The sequence below is a fragment of the Parasteatoda tepidariorum genome, chromosome 1, assembly GCF_982258835.1.
Source record: "Parasteatoda tepidariorum strain Cologne lab strain chromosome 1, Ptep-v5.0, whole genome shotgun sequence".
Classification (NCBI taxonomy): domain Eukaryota; kingdom Metazoa; phylum Arthropoda; class Arachnida; order Araneae; family Theridiidae; genus Parasteatoda; species Parasteatoda tepidariorum.
The window spans coordinates 44,314,353-44,331,515 of NC_141755.1; the positions used below are offsets into that span (position 1 = coordinate 44,314,353).

The 17,163-nt window shown below is 28.7% G+C and overlaps 1 protein-coding gene across 3 annotated transcripts in view; it reads right to left on the reverse strand.

The window, feature by feature from the left end:
• Positions 1 to 17,163, reverse strand: part of E(bx) (nucleosome-remodeling factor subunit NURF301 E(bx)) — a 56,334-nt gene that overhangs the window by 33,681 nt on the left and 5,490 nt on the right. For 2 of the 3 annotated variants that reach the window (XM_087162554.1, XM_043048960.3), the window contains exons 2-9: positions 16,344 to 16,465; positions 13,582 to 13,787; positions 11,746 to 11,855; positions 9,951 to 10,092; positions 8,748 to 9,107; positions 5,144 to 5,758; positions 2,848 to 2,987; positions 1,033 to 2,764 (exon numbers count right to left, since the gene is read on the reverse strand). In XM_087162554.1, the coding sequence (XP_087018680.1) occupies positions 1,033 to 2,764; positions 2,848 to 2,987; positions 5,144 to 5,758; positions 8,748 to 9,107; positions 9,951 to 10,092; positions 11,746 to 11,855; positions 13,582 to 13,787; positions 16,344 to 16,465 (3,427 nt within the window). The remainder of the gene's footprint in view (positions 1 to 1,032; positions 2,765 to 2,847; positions 2,988 to 5,143; positions 5,759 to 8,747; positions 9,108 to 9,950; positions 10,093 to 11,745; positions 11,856 to 13,581; positions 13,788 to 16,343; positions 16,466 to 17,163) is intronic. The other variant, XM_087162553.1, reaches the window with a different exon arrangement.

Here is a 17,163-nt window from a genome sequence, read left to right on the forward strand (position 1 = left end):
ACTTTACAATAATAAAATTGTAATTTTATTTAAAAGCAATTTCCTTAAGTAAAAAAAAAAAAAAAAAATACTAAAATTAAAATTTTTTGATCTTTAACAAAAATTTTATGATTTCTTGAATTTCAAGTTAGTTATAAATAAGTTATAAATTTTTATTAGGTTTTTCCTGAAGCTAATAACGCCTACTTCTTATGATATAGGGCTTTATTATTCAGGAGTTAGATTCAACAAAAATTATGTCATAAACAAATGACTAATACATAAGACACGCCCGAAGATTCTGCTAGAGTAAGCAAAATAGAACCCAGCATATTCATATTTTTAGCTACCTTCTAACAAAAAACTGGTCCTTATATAAAATACAAATTATCTACCTTAGTGCTATCCATTGAATAGTATTCAAATTCATAATTCTTCTATATATTGATAGACAGAAGAAAAAATTTACAATCGAACAATAAAAGCTTTTATTAATGACTGATTGAACACCTGCATCATGGAAGAAAAAAAATTTGTCTAAATTTGGGTAAACATAAATATGAGCACTCATAACAAACATAGCCATAAAAAATAACAACAACGCATAAAAAATTTAGTTAAATTGGGAAATCTAATAATGAAATTAGTAGATACAAATACAGTACAGAACCCGTTATCCGGAAATCAGAAAACCGGAAAACCAAAAAACCGGAACAAAATGCGATAAATTTTCCCACCATTTTAAAAAAAAAAAATTTTTTCCTCATAAGATTTTAGGATTTTTTTTTTTTTTAAAGATGTTCACCTTACCATCATTTTGGAAATAATTATTAGTGTATTACTTCATCGTTTTTTCTTCTTTTTAAGATTATTTCCAATTTTTTTTTTTTTTAGTTGGGTTTAACAATAAAAAAACGGCTTTTTGTAGCGATTCAGAAAATCGGAAAAATCAGTTATCCGGAATAGCGATGGTCCCGATTGTTCCGGATATTCGGTTCCCTACTGTATCTGTTTACACCAACAAATACAATCAAAAAAATCCAAATAACTTACCTCTAGGCTTAGTAGGGAGATCAATGGGTACAGTTATTCTTCGTACAAGATATTCAGAACGTAGGCCAAACATTCCAACATCTCTCCGCTGAAGCAGTTCCATGGTTTGCACTTCTGTTTCAGTGGATATTGTATTTGTGCCACTAGGTGGAGGTTTAGCCTGAACATCATCCCATCGAATGCAGGACCAAATCACGCGCAACTGCAATGAAGCTTCATGAATGCTGAACAATGTCTGTGTTCTAAATTGCCAAGAAAGCTTAAAGGAAGGTCTAGGACAGGTACCATAGGGCCAAATATACTGGTTATTCTTGGCATTATAATTAAAAGCAGACGTCTCACGCTGACCAGCTTTTCTAGATAATCGTCTCACTTCATGAGGAGGCAAAGCAAGAATACTTTTGATTTTTGAAGGAGTAGTGAACCGGTTACAAGGTGGCAAAATGCCTTTTCCAATCTTTTTAGGTTTCTTAGAAGTTCTTGCCTTCCCCAAGAATGCTTTTCCCTTTGTACCTTGGTCGATTGCCGGTTTAACGACAGGTTTTGATTCCTCATCTGCAGCAATATCTTTAGCCTCAATAGAAGGCTTTTCATCTTCATCCATTTTTTCAATTTTAGCAGCAATTGGCTGTAGTGGAGGAGGCGAACTACGATTCAATTTTTCATTGTTTATTAAACTACGATTTGAAATTTGTTTTATTACGACATTGGAGCCATCCTTAGTTATTATTTTCTTATCAAGATTGGCAGCATTTATTAGATTGAATTTTGTAACAGTTTGGTCGGAGCCTTTCCTAAATATAAATACTTGACTCGATCTAAATGTTTTACAGGATGGAGAATAGCAATTGCACTGACCTAATTTAGATTGGGAACTTTCAAGCCTACACAAAGGAGAATAGCATTTTCGTGGAGATCTGAACATAGATGTAGCTAACTTTAAAGGGGAATCCTCTGATGTTCCAATTTCACCATTTGCTAAAGCTTTAGCTAGGGCAGTTTTAGGTTTGAAAAAATCTCTTCTGCCGAGCTTGTTTGCAATTGCACGGGATATCTCAGTTGCGGTGGCACCTTTCTTGACAAGTAATTTCACACTTGTTTGAGATGTTAGATTTCCAGATTTGACTTCAACTTTAACAAGATTTGATGGTGTTTTCTTTTCATCTGGTTCGGGGGTTTTGGATTGAGTTTCAATAGTTTTAAGCCTGATTTCTAAAAAGTCATCGAGTTTACTAGACTTCGGTAATCTCGGGTATGTTACCCTAACTGATTCAGATAAACCTTCAGATACATTAATTAGATCCACATCCAAATCAGGATTTAAACAATATGATGTGAGAATGCCTGCTTTATGTGGAACATATTTCTTTTTAATGACTGGTTTTTTATCTGCTTCTATTTCAACTTTTGGCTTAATATCTTCAACATCAATGTTTTCATTTTCCACGCTTGAATTTAAATCCACTTCTGTTTTTATGTGAGTCAAATCAGAGTAAGAATCCGAAACTGGAAAAAATCGCTCCTCATCTGGAGTTGAGTCAATGTTTCTTAAGTATTCTTTAGTATCTAGGACTTTTGGTTCTGCTCCTTTTTCCACGACAACCACTTTGCAAGGACCAGCTCTCAAGCCACTTTCACAGCAAGGTTTAAATTTGTAAGTTCGAGTGTAGCTAATATACCTCCAACCTCCCTGGCCTGTTATACGATACTCCTCGCCTTTTTGCTTCCACACCTAAAGTAATTAAATTAATCATTTAAACAGAATCAATTTCAAATAGAAATCATTTAATCTGAATTTAGTAACTCAAAACATACCTGATGCTTTAATCCCAAAGTGTATTTAACCCATATAGTTCTGTCAACTTCTTCTTCGGGACCTTCTCGTTTTTCCCTTTTTTCTTGTTTTTTTCTTTCTTCTCTGTCAATTGCAGTTGTGCGTTGAAACTTAATATGCCCTAATAAACATATTTTTCAAAAATAAGTCAAGTTAATAAATAAAAAAATTAAAATGCTATGCAACAAATTTTACTTAGTTGTTTATAAAGAAAAAAAAACAATAAAACTTAATCACACAGGATAAATCACATAACTCGCCAGTACCAGGAAACATAACTGTCCAAAGGAAGCACTTATTAATTACTCCAAATAATAATCCTCCGCAATAGGCCTGGGCAATATACCGCAATACCGTCATTTACCGGTATTTCTTTGATACCGCGGTAATGATATTCGGAAGTATATTCTTCGGCAATACCGAGTTATTGAACTTCGGTATGCCTGCACCTCTCGGTACTCACCGCTAGCCAATATCTTCGGCCGACCGGCGGCGAGGAAGAGGCGGTATGGTATGGTATCTAGGAGGTATTGGTATGGCACGTGATTGATTTAGGGGTGAAGAACTCAAAGGCTTGCGCCTAATATTTACGATACCTCCTCTCGGCAGCTAGAAATTTCTCCTACAATATATTGTGGTATCATTTGACTTTAAAGCGCATGCGTCATATCCGTGGTATTGGCGATATCGGATTTCAAACACCCGCGCGTTATATCAACCCTCCATGGTATACTTAGTTACTGATTCTGGTTTCATTTTGAGAATAGCGTGCTTCTGATTTTAAAAATATCCGAGATTGTCGGATCTCCTTGTGATGTTTATAATTGTGTTGATATTTATAATTGTTGATGTTTATAATTGTGTTGATGTTTATAACTGTTTTGATGTTTATAATTGTGTTGATGTTTATATTAGTAATTGATGTTTATATTAATAAAATTTTTCTGTTTTAAAATAATGATGCTTTATAATTAGTTGATTCCATGGGATAATTATGCTGCGAGCTAATATAGGATAAGTACCCCATTTTTTTAAATGATGCTCTTTAAACACATTAATTTTTAATTGCAAAATAGTCTTAGCATTTATAATATACATAACAATTTAATTACCGCGGTATATCATAATATCGTGATATGAAGCTCACAATATACCACAATATCGAAATTCTGACATTGCCCAGCCCTACTCCGCAACAGGTTCTTAATTTATTGCTTTGAGTTAAAGGTTCCCTAAAGTAAGATAATTTGGTAAAACTAAAAAATGTCAAACCTTTTTATTTAGTTTAAAATTATAATTAATTTTTACCTAATTAAGTTTCAAAAGCATTATGCATATAAAAAGGTAATAAAACCTAACAAGAAATATGAATTAACATAGATAGGTATAATCTTAACTTCTGTATTAAAAATAAAAAGAAAATTTTTTTTTTTTTAATTTTCCTTTAATATTTGATTTAAGTGAGTACTTAAAGGATTGTATTATCTTTCTTCTTTTATTGATGCTGCAAGCCATATTCAAGGGGGGGGGGGAGAGAGAATAGAGATATTCTTCCAGAATATCAATACAATTATTTACATTGTATTGCTCATTATTTCAAATTTAAATTTAATTGTTTTTATTTTTAAATTTGTGAGACTGACAAAACAGCTTCCATTTTTCTATCTGTTTACTCCTTTTATTTGACGATTTCCGTGGTCCCTGATCTGAATTTCTTACGGTGGAACATTTAACACAATGCTTTTTAAGAGCAACTGTTTAAATTATCTTGATTAAAGACTACCCAGTTGATATTGGGGGGAAAAAATTCGGCTGGAATCTTGAACATTTTGCAATTCTTCATCATTCGCTGTTTTCTCTTGTCTTTGAGGATTGGATATTTCTGCAAACTTTTGTTCTAACAGTCATGATTAACATTATCTCTTTGAAAATATGTAACAGCTGACATGTTTTTGGTCATTAAACTAAATCTTACTGTCTGCATTGCACTACAGTTTTGGACATCCATTTGCAAAGATCTTGGGTCTTTTTTATAAATCAAGATGCAAAATGTGCTTTCAACAACAGGTCCATGGAAACAGATTAATAACTTTCTTAAGGCAGGAAATTCATACAATTAAAAAAATTCATTGAAATAAAAAAATGAACAATAACATATCCTTGAATATTAAATTTCTCTCACAAAATTGCAAGAATAAATAACAACAACAATAAATATTTATATAAAAGAATAAAAAAATTACATAAAAGATAATAATGTGAAACAAAAATTCTCACCTAATGAGTCATTCCACACAGTTGTAAAGAGGACAGGTTTCATTACAGCCTCCAATATGCTCAATGCCAGGGCGAATTCTTTGGGCAAAGTACATTTGTTAACAGCTTTCAGCCAATTGCTGCGATGAATGGTCCAATAAGCATGCAAAAGATAGGCTGGTATATTGTTCTCGAGTTGAAGAATCGCTTGTCTTAATGTTGCAACAGTAAAATCCCGACCTCCATGAGTGGTTCCTTGCCATTTGAATTCACTGGCCGCAGTTAAACTAAATTTATGAGAAAGATGGCGTCGTTTATCTCTGTCTTCGGCATGCTGGTGCTTATTAAGTGCTAACGTGTTGGAGTGAAACTGGTTGGCATAACTTTTCCCAATACTCTCGATTCCTAACTTAAAGAGTGTAGGGCCGGATGATGAAGAAGAAGAACTCTTAGAACGTGTTGTCATGCGAGTAATCTCTCCATCTTTGCTGACAATTATGATAGACTCTTCCCCGTTCTTTCGAGTTTTAACAAAGTTTCCAACAAGAGGTTTTTCATTTTTATCCAAAGCAAAATTCCTAGGCGTAATAGCTCCTGTTTTTGACCTTGTCACTATTCCACCTTTCTGGCTGTCAGCTGAAAAACAGTTATCTAAGTTTGCATAATGATAATAATAGGGTGAAAAAATTAACATCATTAATCAGGAACATATAAATTCATAAAATAGTCACACAAAAAAATTTTTTTTTAAAGGCAGTCAGTCTCAATATCAATATAAAGGTCTTCTTTAGACAGAAAAAGAGATTTGGTTCTTCCATTAACCTATAGAACCTAATAACCTTAGCCTATAGATAGTGTTTAGTGGAGCCTTAGAAAGGGTTAAAGAGCTTCTGAGAATTGGAGCTTTTTTTAAAAAAAAAAAAAAAAAAACATTAACGATTTCTGAAAACTGAATTTCTATTTAGATCCGATTATAAATCTATTATTTATTTAACATTATGGTTGCTTTTTATGAAGTTAATAAAAGTAAAACGCTCATGCAAAAGAAATGAGAAAATCCTAATTTGGCTTGTTTGTTTCATTTTCACCTTATGTATAAGTACTAAAAACAAATTAAAAACTAAACTAGATATAGCTCCAGGAGTGAAAAACCAACTGTCGAACATAAACTCGAATTTAAAATGCTCGATGATAGAGTGAAAAAATTTCATTCCTTTTAAATATTTTCAAAATAAAAAAAAAAGCTGATTGATGCTTTATTAATGTGGTTGGCATAACATCGAAAGAAGGTCAATCATTTTGAATTCTCTAATGATTCCGTGATGATTTCCCTAACAAATGGGAACCACCGCTACAAAGGATTATATGATGGCAATTTCATTATTTATTCAATCACAAATTATTAAAAATATTTTTTTATTTTACTTTCAAATTGAAGTAAGCTTCTGTTGACCACAGTTACTCAATTCTAAGGATCTAAGTCTTTTTTAAACATTCTTTTACTGATAATACAAATAATCAAATTGATATTCATCAACTGTAGTTTCTGATAGGTACAAAGTCGAGCATATTTGAAAATCAAGTCGAAAGTTACAGACCTTTTATTAAAATACTAACAGTTTAAAAGTCGTATATACAAAATTGCTTCTTAGCTTAAAATAAGCAGGTATAAAAAATTTTATCATGTGGATTTATTCATTATAAATACAAATCCTTTAATAAAACAAATGTAACAAAATATTACTCCAGATATTTTATTTATATAAATGTTAGAGAAATTCGCAGGAATTAATTATTTTAATATCTTATAAAAATAACTCATATATACAAGAATAAAGTTACATGACCCATATTTTTAAGTATTCGACAGACCACGGTAACCCGACCAAATATATGAAGAGATTGCACAAATAGAGAATAATTGGAAACTAATATTTGTATCTGTAACCTTAGCAAAAATAGTTAAGTTCAGCAACATCTCTGATTTAAAACAATAAACATAACCAGATTAAAAAAAACTATTAAAAACCAAACAAAGAATTTTTTGATTCATAACAATATTCTAAATAATTTTTGGAAGTAGTCAATAGTTATATTAAATTATGCTTGTCAAATTTATTGATCTACTATCAAATTCAACAAATAAGAAGGAAATTAAATACAAAAAATTTCATTACAAAGATAAAGAAGATAATACGATATCATATTCAATACTTATCTAGAAATTAAAACAAAGATGATTTCTTGTTCTAGAATCTTTTCTCTTGAACATAGTTTACATTTAACGTAATGTAATTAGCACTAATATAATATTTAGATTTTATGGAACAAATATTTTTTGGCTTTCATATTTTTATTATTCTATGAGTTATATAAAAATTATTTCAAAAATATAACATTAAAAATCTTATAAAAACAGTATAATTTTTTAGCAAAATTTTAATCATTCAGTACAAATATTTAATTTCACTTGCAATATTAATAATAAACTAAGTATTTCTTACTTCCGTAAGTCACCATAAAGATTTTTCACAACACAATAATGAAGAAACATTAATCAAATCTCCACTAGCGTATAGCGAAAAATTTTGGAAATTAAGGATTTTTAACACACCAGTAGATGTTCAATTAGTTATTTTTCAACTTAAAGGTTAATTCTAATAATAAAGCCTTCAAGGTATTTTATGGAAAAATAAATCAAACATTCTTAATATTCATAGCCTAATAACTTATAAACATGAAATAGAAAGAGAGGAAAAGCATATAAAGTAAAAAATTTAAAGAATGTGTCTGGAAAAAAACAGCTATCATTTTATGAACAAGAAGCTTATCACAAAATAATTTTTCCATAAATACTACTCAATATTCTGCATAATATGTACAGCAAATTTTTAAGATTCATGAGAATTGATTAATCATATCAATTAAGTGCAACGGATCAGAAAAAATAGCACTTGAAATTGTCTAAGGATAATGGAAGGTTGGTAACAAAGTTTTTACTCTAATTACCATTTAAAAATAAAGGTGTTGTTAAGAAAATGAAAAGCAGACAGCAAAACTGATAATAAAAACTGCAGTTTAATCGACAAAACTCTAAAGCAACTAGTGAATGATCCACTAATGTCACAATGAAAATTCCAAATCGCAACTTCTTGACCTCAACCTTTAGACCAGAATCTAGAGATTTAAAGCTGATTTTCAGCATTCATTATACATTTTGAAAAAAAATAAAATTTGTCAGCATGTTTTATTTTTTTATTATTAGAGTCTTTAAAAATATAAATTTAAAAGGGACGAAAATGGAAAATGATTAAAGAGATGAAGATAAAAAATTATAAAAATAAGAGGAAAACCAAAATTCAGATGAAAAATTTAGTAACTAATTTATAGTGGGTAAAACTTTTAGAAAAGAAAAATTAATAAAAATAATCATGAAAATAAAATCAAACATCAATACCACCACTAATAAAAAAAAATCAAAGAAGTTTGTTTCCCCCCCTCCAAAATAAAGCATTTTGCATACATAACATGAACCAAAAAATTCAAAATAACGATATAAAAGAAAAATAATTAGTAACAAATGATGCAATATTTTTACACCTAAATGATTTTAAAATTATCTTACTGTCATCATCCTCTTTCTTCTCCAGATGAATAAAATTCCCTTTTCCGCCTTTGGCAAAAATTTTCAAGTTGACACCTTTCTTTGCATCAGAATCGTCTAATTTCTCCCCACTTTCAGAATTGTCTTTGGACATGTCTTCAGAATTGTTCATATCAGAAGCAGGATTACTGGATTCCTCATTTGATTCCATGTTAGCATGATCCCCAGCCTCATTTGATCTACTGTTTTCATCACTATCTAGATTGTCTTGTTTGATACTTCTTAGTTTGCTATCCTCAGAATCATTGAAATCATCACTATTTTCAGGTTTTGGATCATCCTTGATACTGATCTCTCCTTCCTCATTGCTTCCGATTTTAACTAAATACATAAATTATCATTTAACAAAAAATGAAAATGTGAGACATTTTTCTAACATAGAAAGGAATTAAAAATTTTTATGTAGATAATAAAAAAGTAAAAATTATTTTTAACTAGTTGAATCATCCATTCTTCGCACAGGGATAATTTTAAAAAAATTTATTAATCAGTGCTGAACAATACGAAATCATGCACAAAACCTAAAAGCAAATACCGACATTATAAGCGTTATTAAATGTTTTTTACGATTTCTCTAAGGGCGTCTAATTTTTGGTCCCGCGTGCTTATATGTATGTACAGAAATTAAAAAATTCATTAAAATGTTTTAACATAAAATTGAGATACAATGTGAAAGTAAATATAATATTAATCAACATGAAAGTTGTTTAAAAACTTAAAAAATAGCAACATATAAATTGTTTAAGTCCTACAGTTTTTTCTTTTGGGACAAAAGAAATAAATATAACAGTTATCAGCCTTTGATATGAGCAATTATAAACCCCCAAATTTAACTTAACCGAATTAACTTTTGTTTTTTTTAGAAGATTTAATACATTTCCTATATTTAGGGACCAAAAGATATGCTTCAATAACAAAATTATAAAATATTTTGAATAAATCAAGACAACCCACTATCTTTAAAATCAATACAATTTCTTTTAAAAATTCAAAACGTCAGACTACATTAATGTAACAAATAAATTTTTAGATAATATGTTTACTTAGTAATATAAAAATCACAATAGCTCAATTAAGTAATATACTACTTATTTAGAAGAAGGGAACATGCAACAGAAAAGAGACAGCATGCGAGTAAAGGCTCTAAAAGAAAACATCCTTTACCAATAGTAACTGTTTTAGAAGGTGTGCCTGCAACAGGTGTAGAAGAGGTAAGATTATGTTCCTCACCTTGATCACTATCCATCATATTAGAATTGGGAGAGCATAAGTTACCCCAATGGTTTTCATTACCAGAATCAGAAAGCTGTAATATTAGTAATACACATTTTAATACATATACATAAATACAAGCAAATACAGTAGAAATAGATCACTTTCAAATTAATAAGTCCATTTCAGTGATTACAGAAGAACATACACAAATGTTAATAGTTAACATAAAACAATATGTACACTATTGTATTATACAAAATGGGCAATATTTTAAATAAATGTTAATTAATTTTGGAAAAGAAAATGGAGTTTTTATAAAATTTTAATTATTAAGTGAAACTACTTCTAAAAACTGCTAAATTTACACTACTTGAAGCTAGTGAATAATGGGATTACTTAAGTTTAAAATTTGTTTGTAATGACACCGTAAAAAATATCCAAACTTAAAAACATGGAAATGGTCAAAAATAGGTCAAATGGCACAGATTTTGGATGGAACCAGTGCAAATCTAATGCATCAAAATTGTTGATGCAAATCCGAAATTCGATTCCCATCGTAAAAGTTTTTTTTTTAAAAAATATCTTAATTTGAAAACGAACTGAAAAGGGTGGACTTAAAAGATATTTTTCGCGAATTGAAAAAGTAATAACTGAAATTCAAAATTAGTTTGTCAAAATTATCACAATTTGAAAACGATGTAAACTAACAATGAAATTGTGTCAAAAATGTGACAACTTATAAGCACAAATTGCATGTTGTAATAAAACTGGATTAAGCATATCAATCAGAATTGTGACTTGAAGGGCCTTGAAGGGTGGGGAAAAGAAAATGACATGAATTTATAATTGTTGTCATAAATTAAAGCAATAACTTGGGTTATGACTTTTTTGATTGAAGTCAAAAAGTGAGAACTTATATTTTCACTTTTTCTACATATACTTTTTCATATTTTAAAAACATACTTCATACTGTTATCAAATCCTATACAACTGAATTTGAAAACCCATGGGGAAAAGGCTTAACTTAAATGCGTTAAAATAGAAATCAAAGAATTTTGAAATATTAATATTTTATAGTTGTAAATTAATTATAGTTGTATTTTAATAATTATGTAAAAGAACACATTTCATTTTAAATATTTTGTAGCATTTCTTTTCTTTAATTAACCCAAAAAATTTCTTTAGAGCTGCTTGAATTTCTCCTGAACCTTGTTCATGTATGTGATCTGAATACTTTGCACCCATTGAGTTTACAATTTAAATAGATTGTATGCAATAAGTGGAAAATGTACACATATTACACATAATTTGTTTTATAGATAGGTAATGTATTGTAATTTGGCATAAGTTCTAATGATGTACATTATTTTTTCACATATTTTGCTCATTTAAATTAATTTTTGTTTGCAAAAAATCAGATTAATGAATCCTTTTTACCTCCTATAATTTTGTATAAAAAATTTAAGTCAACTTTATAAAACTAAAACATTAAGCTGATAATTTCAAAAAACAAGTTAGTTTGACAAAAAAAAAAAAAAAAAAAGAATAAAAAATGTTTAGAAATAATAGGAGAAAAACCCACTAGGTGGGTATAAAGAAGAGTTTTTTCAAGTAGCAACAATCTGAAAAAACTAAGCAGGTTTTTCTGAGCTGAGCCTATCTTGGCAAATCTTATCAAACAATCTTATAAAAGAAAATTTTGCACAAAATTCCATGAAAATTACTGCTCAATTCAAAAACTTACACTAGATGCCATTAATGCAGCTTCTCTTTCAGCTTCAGCTTGCCTAAGTCTTTCCTCTTCTTCTTTAGCTTTCTGAATAGCTCTCTCACTTTGGATTTTGGCCAGGGAAGCTACAATATTTTTATTTTAATTAACTAGAAAAGTTACAATAGTATGCAAAATTATGAAGCAGTACATTTCAGCAAATAAATAAGCTTTAAAACCAAAAATGACCAGTAACAATAAAAATTATTTTTAAAACAATATTTCATTCTCCGCCAGAAAGGGTATATGTTGATAACTATAAATGACTATTGACACTATAAATGAATATAACTAAACAAAGGTAAAAAAATAAAATATTAACGTAACTTTAATATAGTCACAAAAAAATGTGGCAATATTTATGCTTTATCATAATTTAATTACATTAAATGCTAAATTTTAAACATCAGATTTCTCCCAATGAATAAAAAGGGCAGGACGCTTCCTCTCTGAAAAAGGCACTGAGTTTTGAAATGCACTCACTTAACACAGTAAAAAATGTCTAATATTATGTAATAACTGAATCTTATCCTCAACAATTTCTAAATTATCCTCTTATACTGCTTTATGTAGATATCAAAAAGTAACTATCTTTCCTTATCAAAATAAGAGAAAAATTTGTAATTTATAAACATAATTAAAGGCACACTAAAAGGTTATCTCTGTGCATACTTTCTTTGCAAAAAAGGTATACTAACAAAAAATGATTTAATTGATAAAAAAAATTTGAAGGCTTTTTTCTACAATTAAAACTGAAAATTATGAGAAAATGAACATTGAAAGGTTTTTTTAAAGGTATTTCGTTTTTTTTTTTTAAAAATATAGTTTTAAAATTTGGTGGGCGCCCTTCAAAAAAATACTTAGGAAGAACACTGCATTTATGGACCTATAAGAATATATTTAAAAATAAAATAATAATTATTGTCAGGAGTGAAATTCCAGCCATTATTTTTTGTATGTCACAAATCACGTAACTCGTGCTTTAAAAAAAAAAATAATAATAACACTTTAAATTAATTTTAGAACAAGATGCACCAGACCAAAATATTTTTTTTAAAAATTGTTTCATTGCTTAGAAAATAGTGAATGCACACATTTCTAATGTAACAATTAAAATTTGTTAAGAATTAAACAAATCATATGAATTATCATTTAACAACTGCACACTGCAAAACTAACAAAAATTTACAAAGCAAAATTAGGATTTGATTGTGAATGTGATAAATTTCTGAGACACAATGTAAAGTTCAAAATTTGTAAATTAAAATTCTGTTCAGAATTTTTGAATTGTAATTGCTGTGCACCATAGGTTTCCAAAGTTAGCACTGAGGACTACTAGGGGGGCGTTAAGGATTTTTAGAGGATCAGTAATAACTTATAGAAATTTTTTTTAAATATTGTAATTATGAATAAGAAATTTAGTTTTTCTCTTTTAAATTTTAGTTACTTTAAGTTAGTTTAAATTTTTTAGTTTCCTTTTTATGGGAGCACTTACAACTTTTACACAGTGTCCATTTTCACTAAAAAAACTGTTATTATAAATTTTTTGGCTAATAATAATTTTCACTATTACATTGTGATAAAGTATAGCAGGACAAATTTTAAAAAGTTGACAAAAAAAAAAATATTTTCAGGAGGCACTAATAAGTTTTTGTCTTTGAAATTGAACAATGATTTAAAAAAGACTGGGGAAATAAGCTTTACACAAAAGCAACATCAACAAATTTACAAACTTTACACTGCATGATAAATGATTATAAAATTAAATTTTAAAAAGTTGAAAAGAGAAACCAATTCTGTCAATTTACTGACCATTTTCTACTTCTAAATAAGATTTCTTATTTCCTTTAGCACTGTTGGTTAGTTTTTCTGTGATATCCATTTGACGCAATATTTCATCTTTTATATCTTCTAAAGCTCTAAACAAATCATATTCCAATTCATTTTCATCCAAAGCTTCCATGAGCTCTTGAAATTGAAGTTTCGTAGTGTAATAAAAACAAGCATCATCATCTTCTCTATAATATGAAATATATATAATATTAATTAATTTCAAATGAAGACAAGAAATAGCACATTTAAAAGGCTGAAAAGTAACTACTAGTAAGAACTTTTGCTACAGGTTAGTTGTAATATTTTTAATAACCACTATTTCTTAAAACCTGTGGCAACCTTTTAAAAAATAAAGTAAAAAAATTTTAAATGTTATTGATATTAATAAATCAAGGCATTACTTTTGAAGCTTTTCTCAAAATATGTAATCGGTTTGTTATTGTGTAGAAAAGAAATTTTTAGAATATTTATAATAATACCATGTTTATTTAAATAGGGTGCGTAGCCAAATTTTTCAACAAAAAATAAGCACCTTTTAAGCACTTTCAAGCACTCAAAAAATATTTTTAATTGCTTACCAAGTTATCGATAATTGATGGTTTTATTTGCTTTCCAGTGACGAAGACAATAGCGCGTCACCAAGGATGAAATTAACAAGAGAAATAAAATTTTCTATCACTATTATAGAAAAAAAATTTACAATGTTTAGTTGGTCCCCATAAGCAGCAAAAATTCGAGATTTCTCGATTCGATTCTAGAGGGCAGAAAATGAAGTCTGAAATTGAGAATCTCTTGCAAAATGTGGCAGACTTGCGCATGAGACAAAAATCCTGCCCATTGAATCCAGCTCAGTATACGCAAATGCGGACCCGCAAGTATTTCCTCAAACATGTAAAACGAATGGTGTTTGGTTATGGACCGACAGTAAGGCGAAATAGATTGGAAATAAATTAATTGTGAAAATGTAGAATAGGACAATGCCTTTTTGCATAATTCATGGAGAAAATTAACATAGTAAAGAAAAAATATCTCATTTTGGAAAAGGGAAAATTAAGCACTTTTTAAAAATACCCATTGAAAACAGCACATTCAAAGGCTTTTAAAAAACGAAAATAAACACCTTTAAGCACTTTTTAAAAATTATACGCACCCCGTTAAAAAGGAATAATAAAATACACATGGGAGTGCATTTCCAACAAAAACGTGGAACTGGCAGACAATTTTTTAATGCCTAACTGTTAGATTTATTAGCAAAATGGACAGTGGCAACCACATGGCCACAACAAAATTTGATAGATACCGCTTACGGGGCATAGATGCAGTGTTGCGTGATGATGGTGGTAGCAATTGTTAATTTGCCCCATAGAAACTACTAAGATCTTTTTCCGTGTAAATGAGAAAAAATTATAATTCTCATCTTTTTTCATTATTATTAGCTGTGGTGAAACACATAATTTTATTAATACACACATAATATTATATATAAATTCAGTACATTTAAGAAAAAAAAATTTTGAACATAACAGCACTACATATGCAGTTTTGCGCTAAAAAAATTATTTAAAAAAATCACCCTGAATAAATTTTGATCTAATCATCATATCTTCACTTACTAAGACATGATCTTAATGGTTCGAGGAGGTGACCATAAATATATTAATAAATTAATACAGGCAAGATTTTATGTTACAAAATCAATTTCTGATCCGAAAAATATTCAGGGTAGCTGCAATCTGCAAATTATGGTCCCAATATTTTGGTCAGGAGAATGATGCAAGATTTTAACCATATTAAGAGAATTTTATAAGTGAATTTAAAAAAGTTTTCTATACAATTATAAAATTTGTTTATCCAAAGCAATTTTATGTCTAATTTTGTAATCCCCAAGGAAAAAATAATTTTTCAAAATTATTTATAAAATTATTCATAGGTTTTTAATATTTTATTTAACAATAGTAAAAAAAAATTGCGAATAACAAAGGAAAATTAATTTTTTATGATTTTAAGAAACATAATTTTAAGTGGCAAAATACAAAGTTTTAGCAAAATTGGTCAAATAGTTTGTGAGAAATTGAACTTTAAGCCTGACTTTTTGAAATTATATTCCGTAAGAATTATTCAACGAATTTCCTTCGTATTTAGCAACATAATATTCTTTAAAATAATGCCATAAGTGATTGCAAGAACTTTCCATTTGTCTAAAAAGTCCTTGATATATGGCGAAGTAAGCAAAAATTAAGATTACATTATGTGGTCCAAACTTTACCATAAAAAAATCTGATCATTAAATTAAAAGTAGTTATTCAGGATGATTTTTTTTTTCTTTTGGCACACTACACCCTAACTATAAAAAGTCACAAACTCAACTAACTAGGAAACAAAGACTTAATTGTTTTCCTACCTTTTAAGGAAAATTAGGATTCCGCACAGTTTAAATTTTTTTCCCTCATGCAAACAAATCAAGTCACCACTTTCAAAACCTACCATAATTAAGTGGTAAACTGAAAATTTTTACGGGTGCTCTGAACATGTAATTCCAAAATTATATGAATAAAAAAAATACAGAATATTAGTTAATTGGTAAACGATGAAAAATTGATAAAAAGAGTCCAATAAAATAAAGAAAAAAAATTTAAAATGTCCCTTAATTTTTATTTTTAATAATCATTCAATAAAATTTCAATTTTATAATTTATTCATAAAAACAACAAATGCAACGCAATATGAAACTATATACTTACACAACAATTCTTCGACATAAAAACCAGTACTTTCGACCATGACGATCTAGGCCAATATATTCTTGCCGACTTAAAAGCATATTTTTTTCTATTTCAGAAATACAATCGGTAACACCTGGAACCTATTGAAAGAGATGCCAAAATGTTATCAAATTCACGTATTAAAACTGAAAATTATCGTAAAAATTAAAAGTGTTTTACCTTTATTACTACATCAATATTTATTATATTTTTATAATTTTAATTCTGATGCAGTGGTGGTATGTTTTTCCAATGAAAAATTTTAATTTAAAGACTAATCATTGTACAAATTAAAATATTTTTTTATTATAACTCAAATAACAAAAGATAAAGATGATAAAAAATCAGTGAAGAAATAAATTATCTAAAAAAATCATCATTAGCATAATGGATTATAATATATCACAAAGATAAAGAAAGGTGAAAGGAGAACGATAAATTCATTAGTACTGAAATAGCTTAACAATATCTTTAGTCAAAAAATGGTGGAAAGACGCATTTTCTTAAATTGAAAATAGAAATAAGTTTTTTCAAATTTAGGAAAAGAGGTAAGCACTTGAACATTTTAAAAATAATGTTTTGAAACACAAATGACTGCCTGTGTCGAGAGAGCAAAAAAATGTCTGTAATGAGCGGGGTCGTTTTGTAGAAGTGTCCGTAACGTGAGGTTTCACTGCGTACATTTTTTTTTTTTTAAAAATCACAAATTTTGGATACTAACTACATCTTTGACGTGCTGATAAAAAAAGATGGATATAGAATCAACAACCAAGTTAAACTTTATAAATAACAAGGTTGG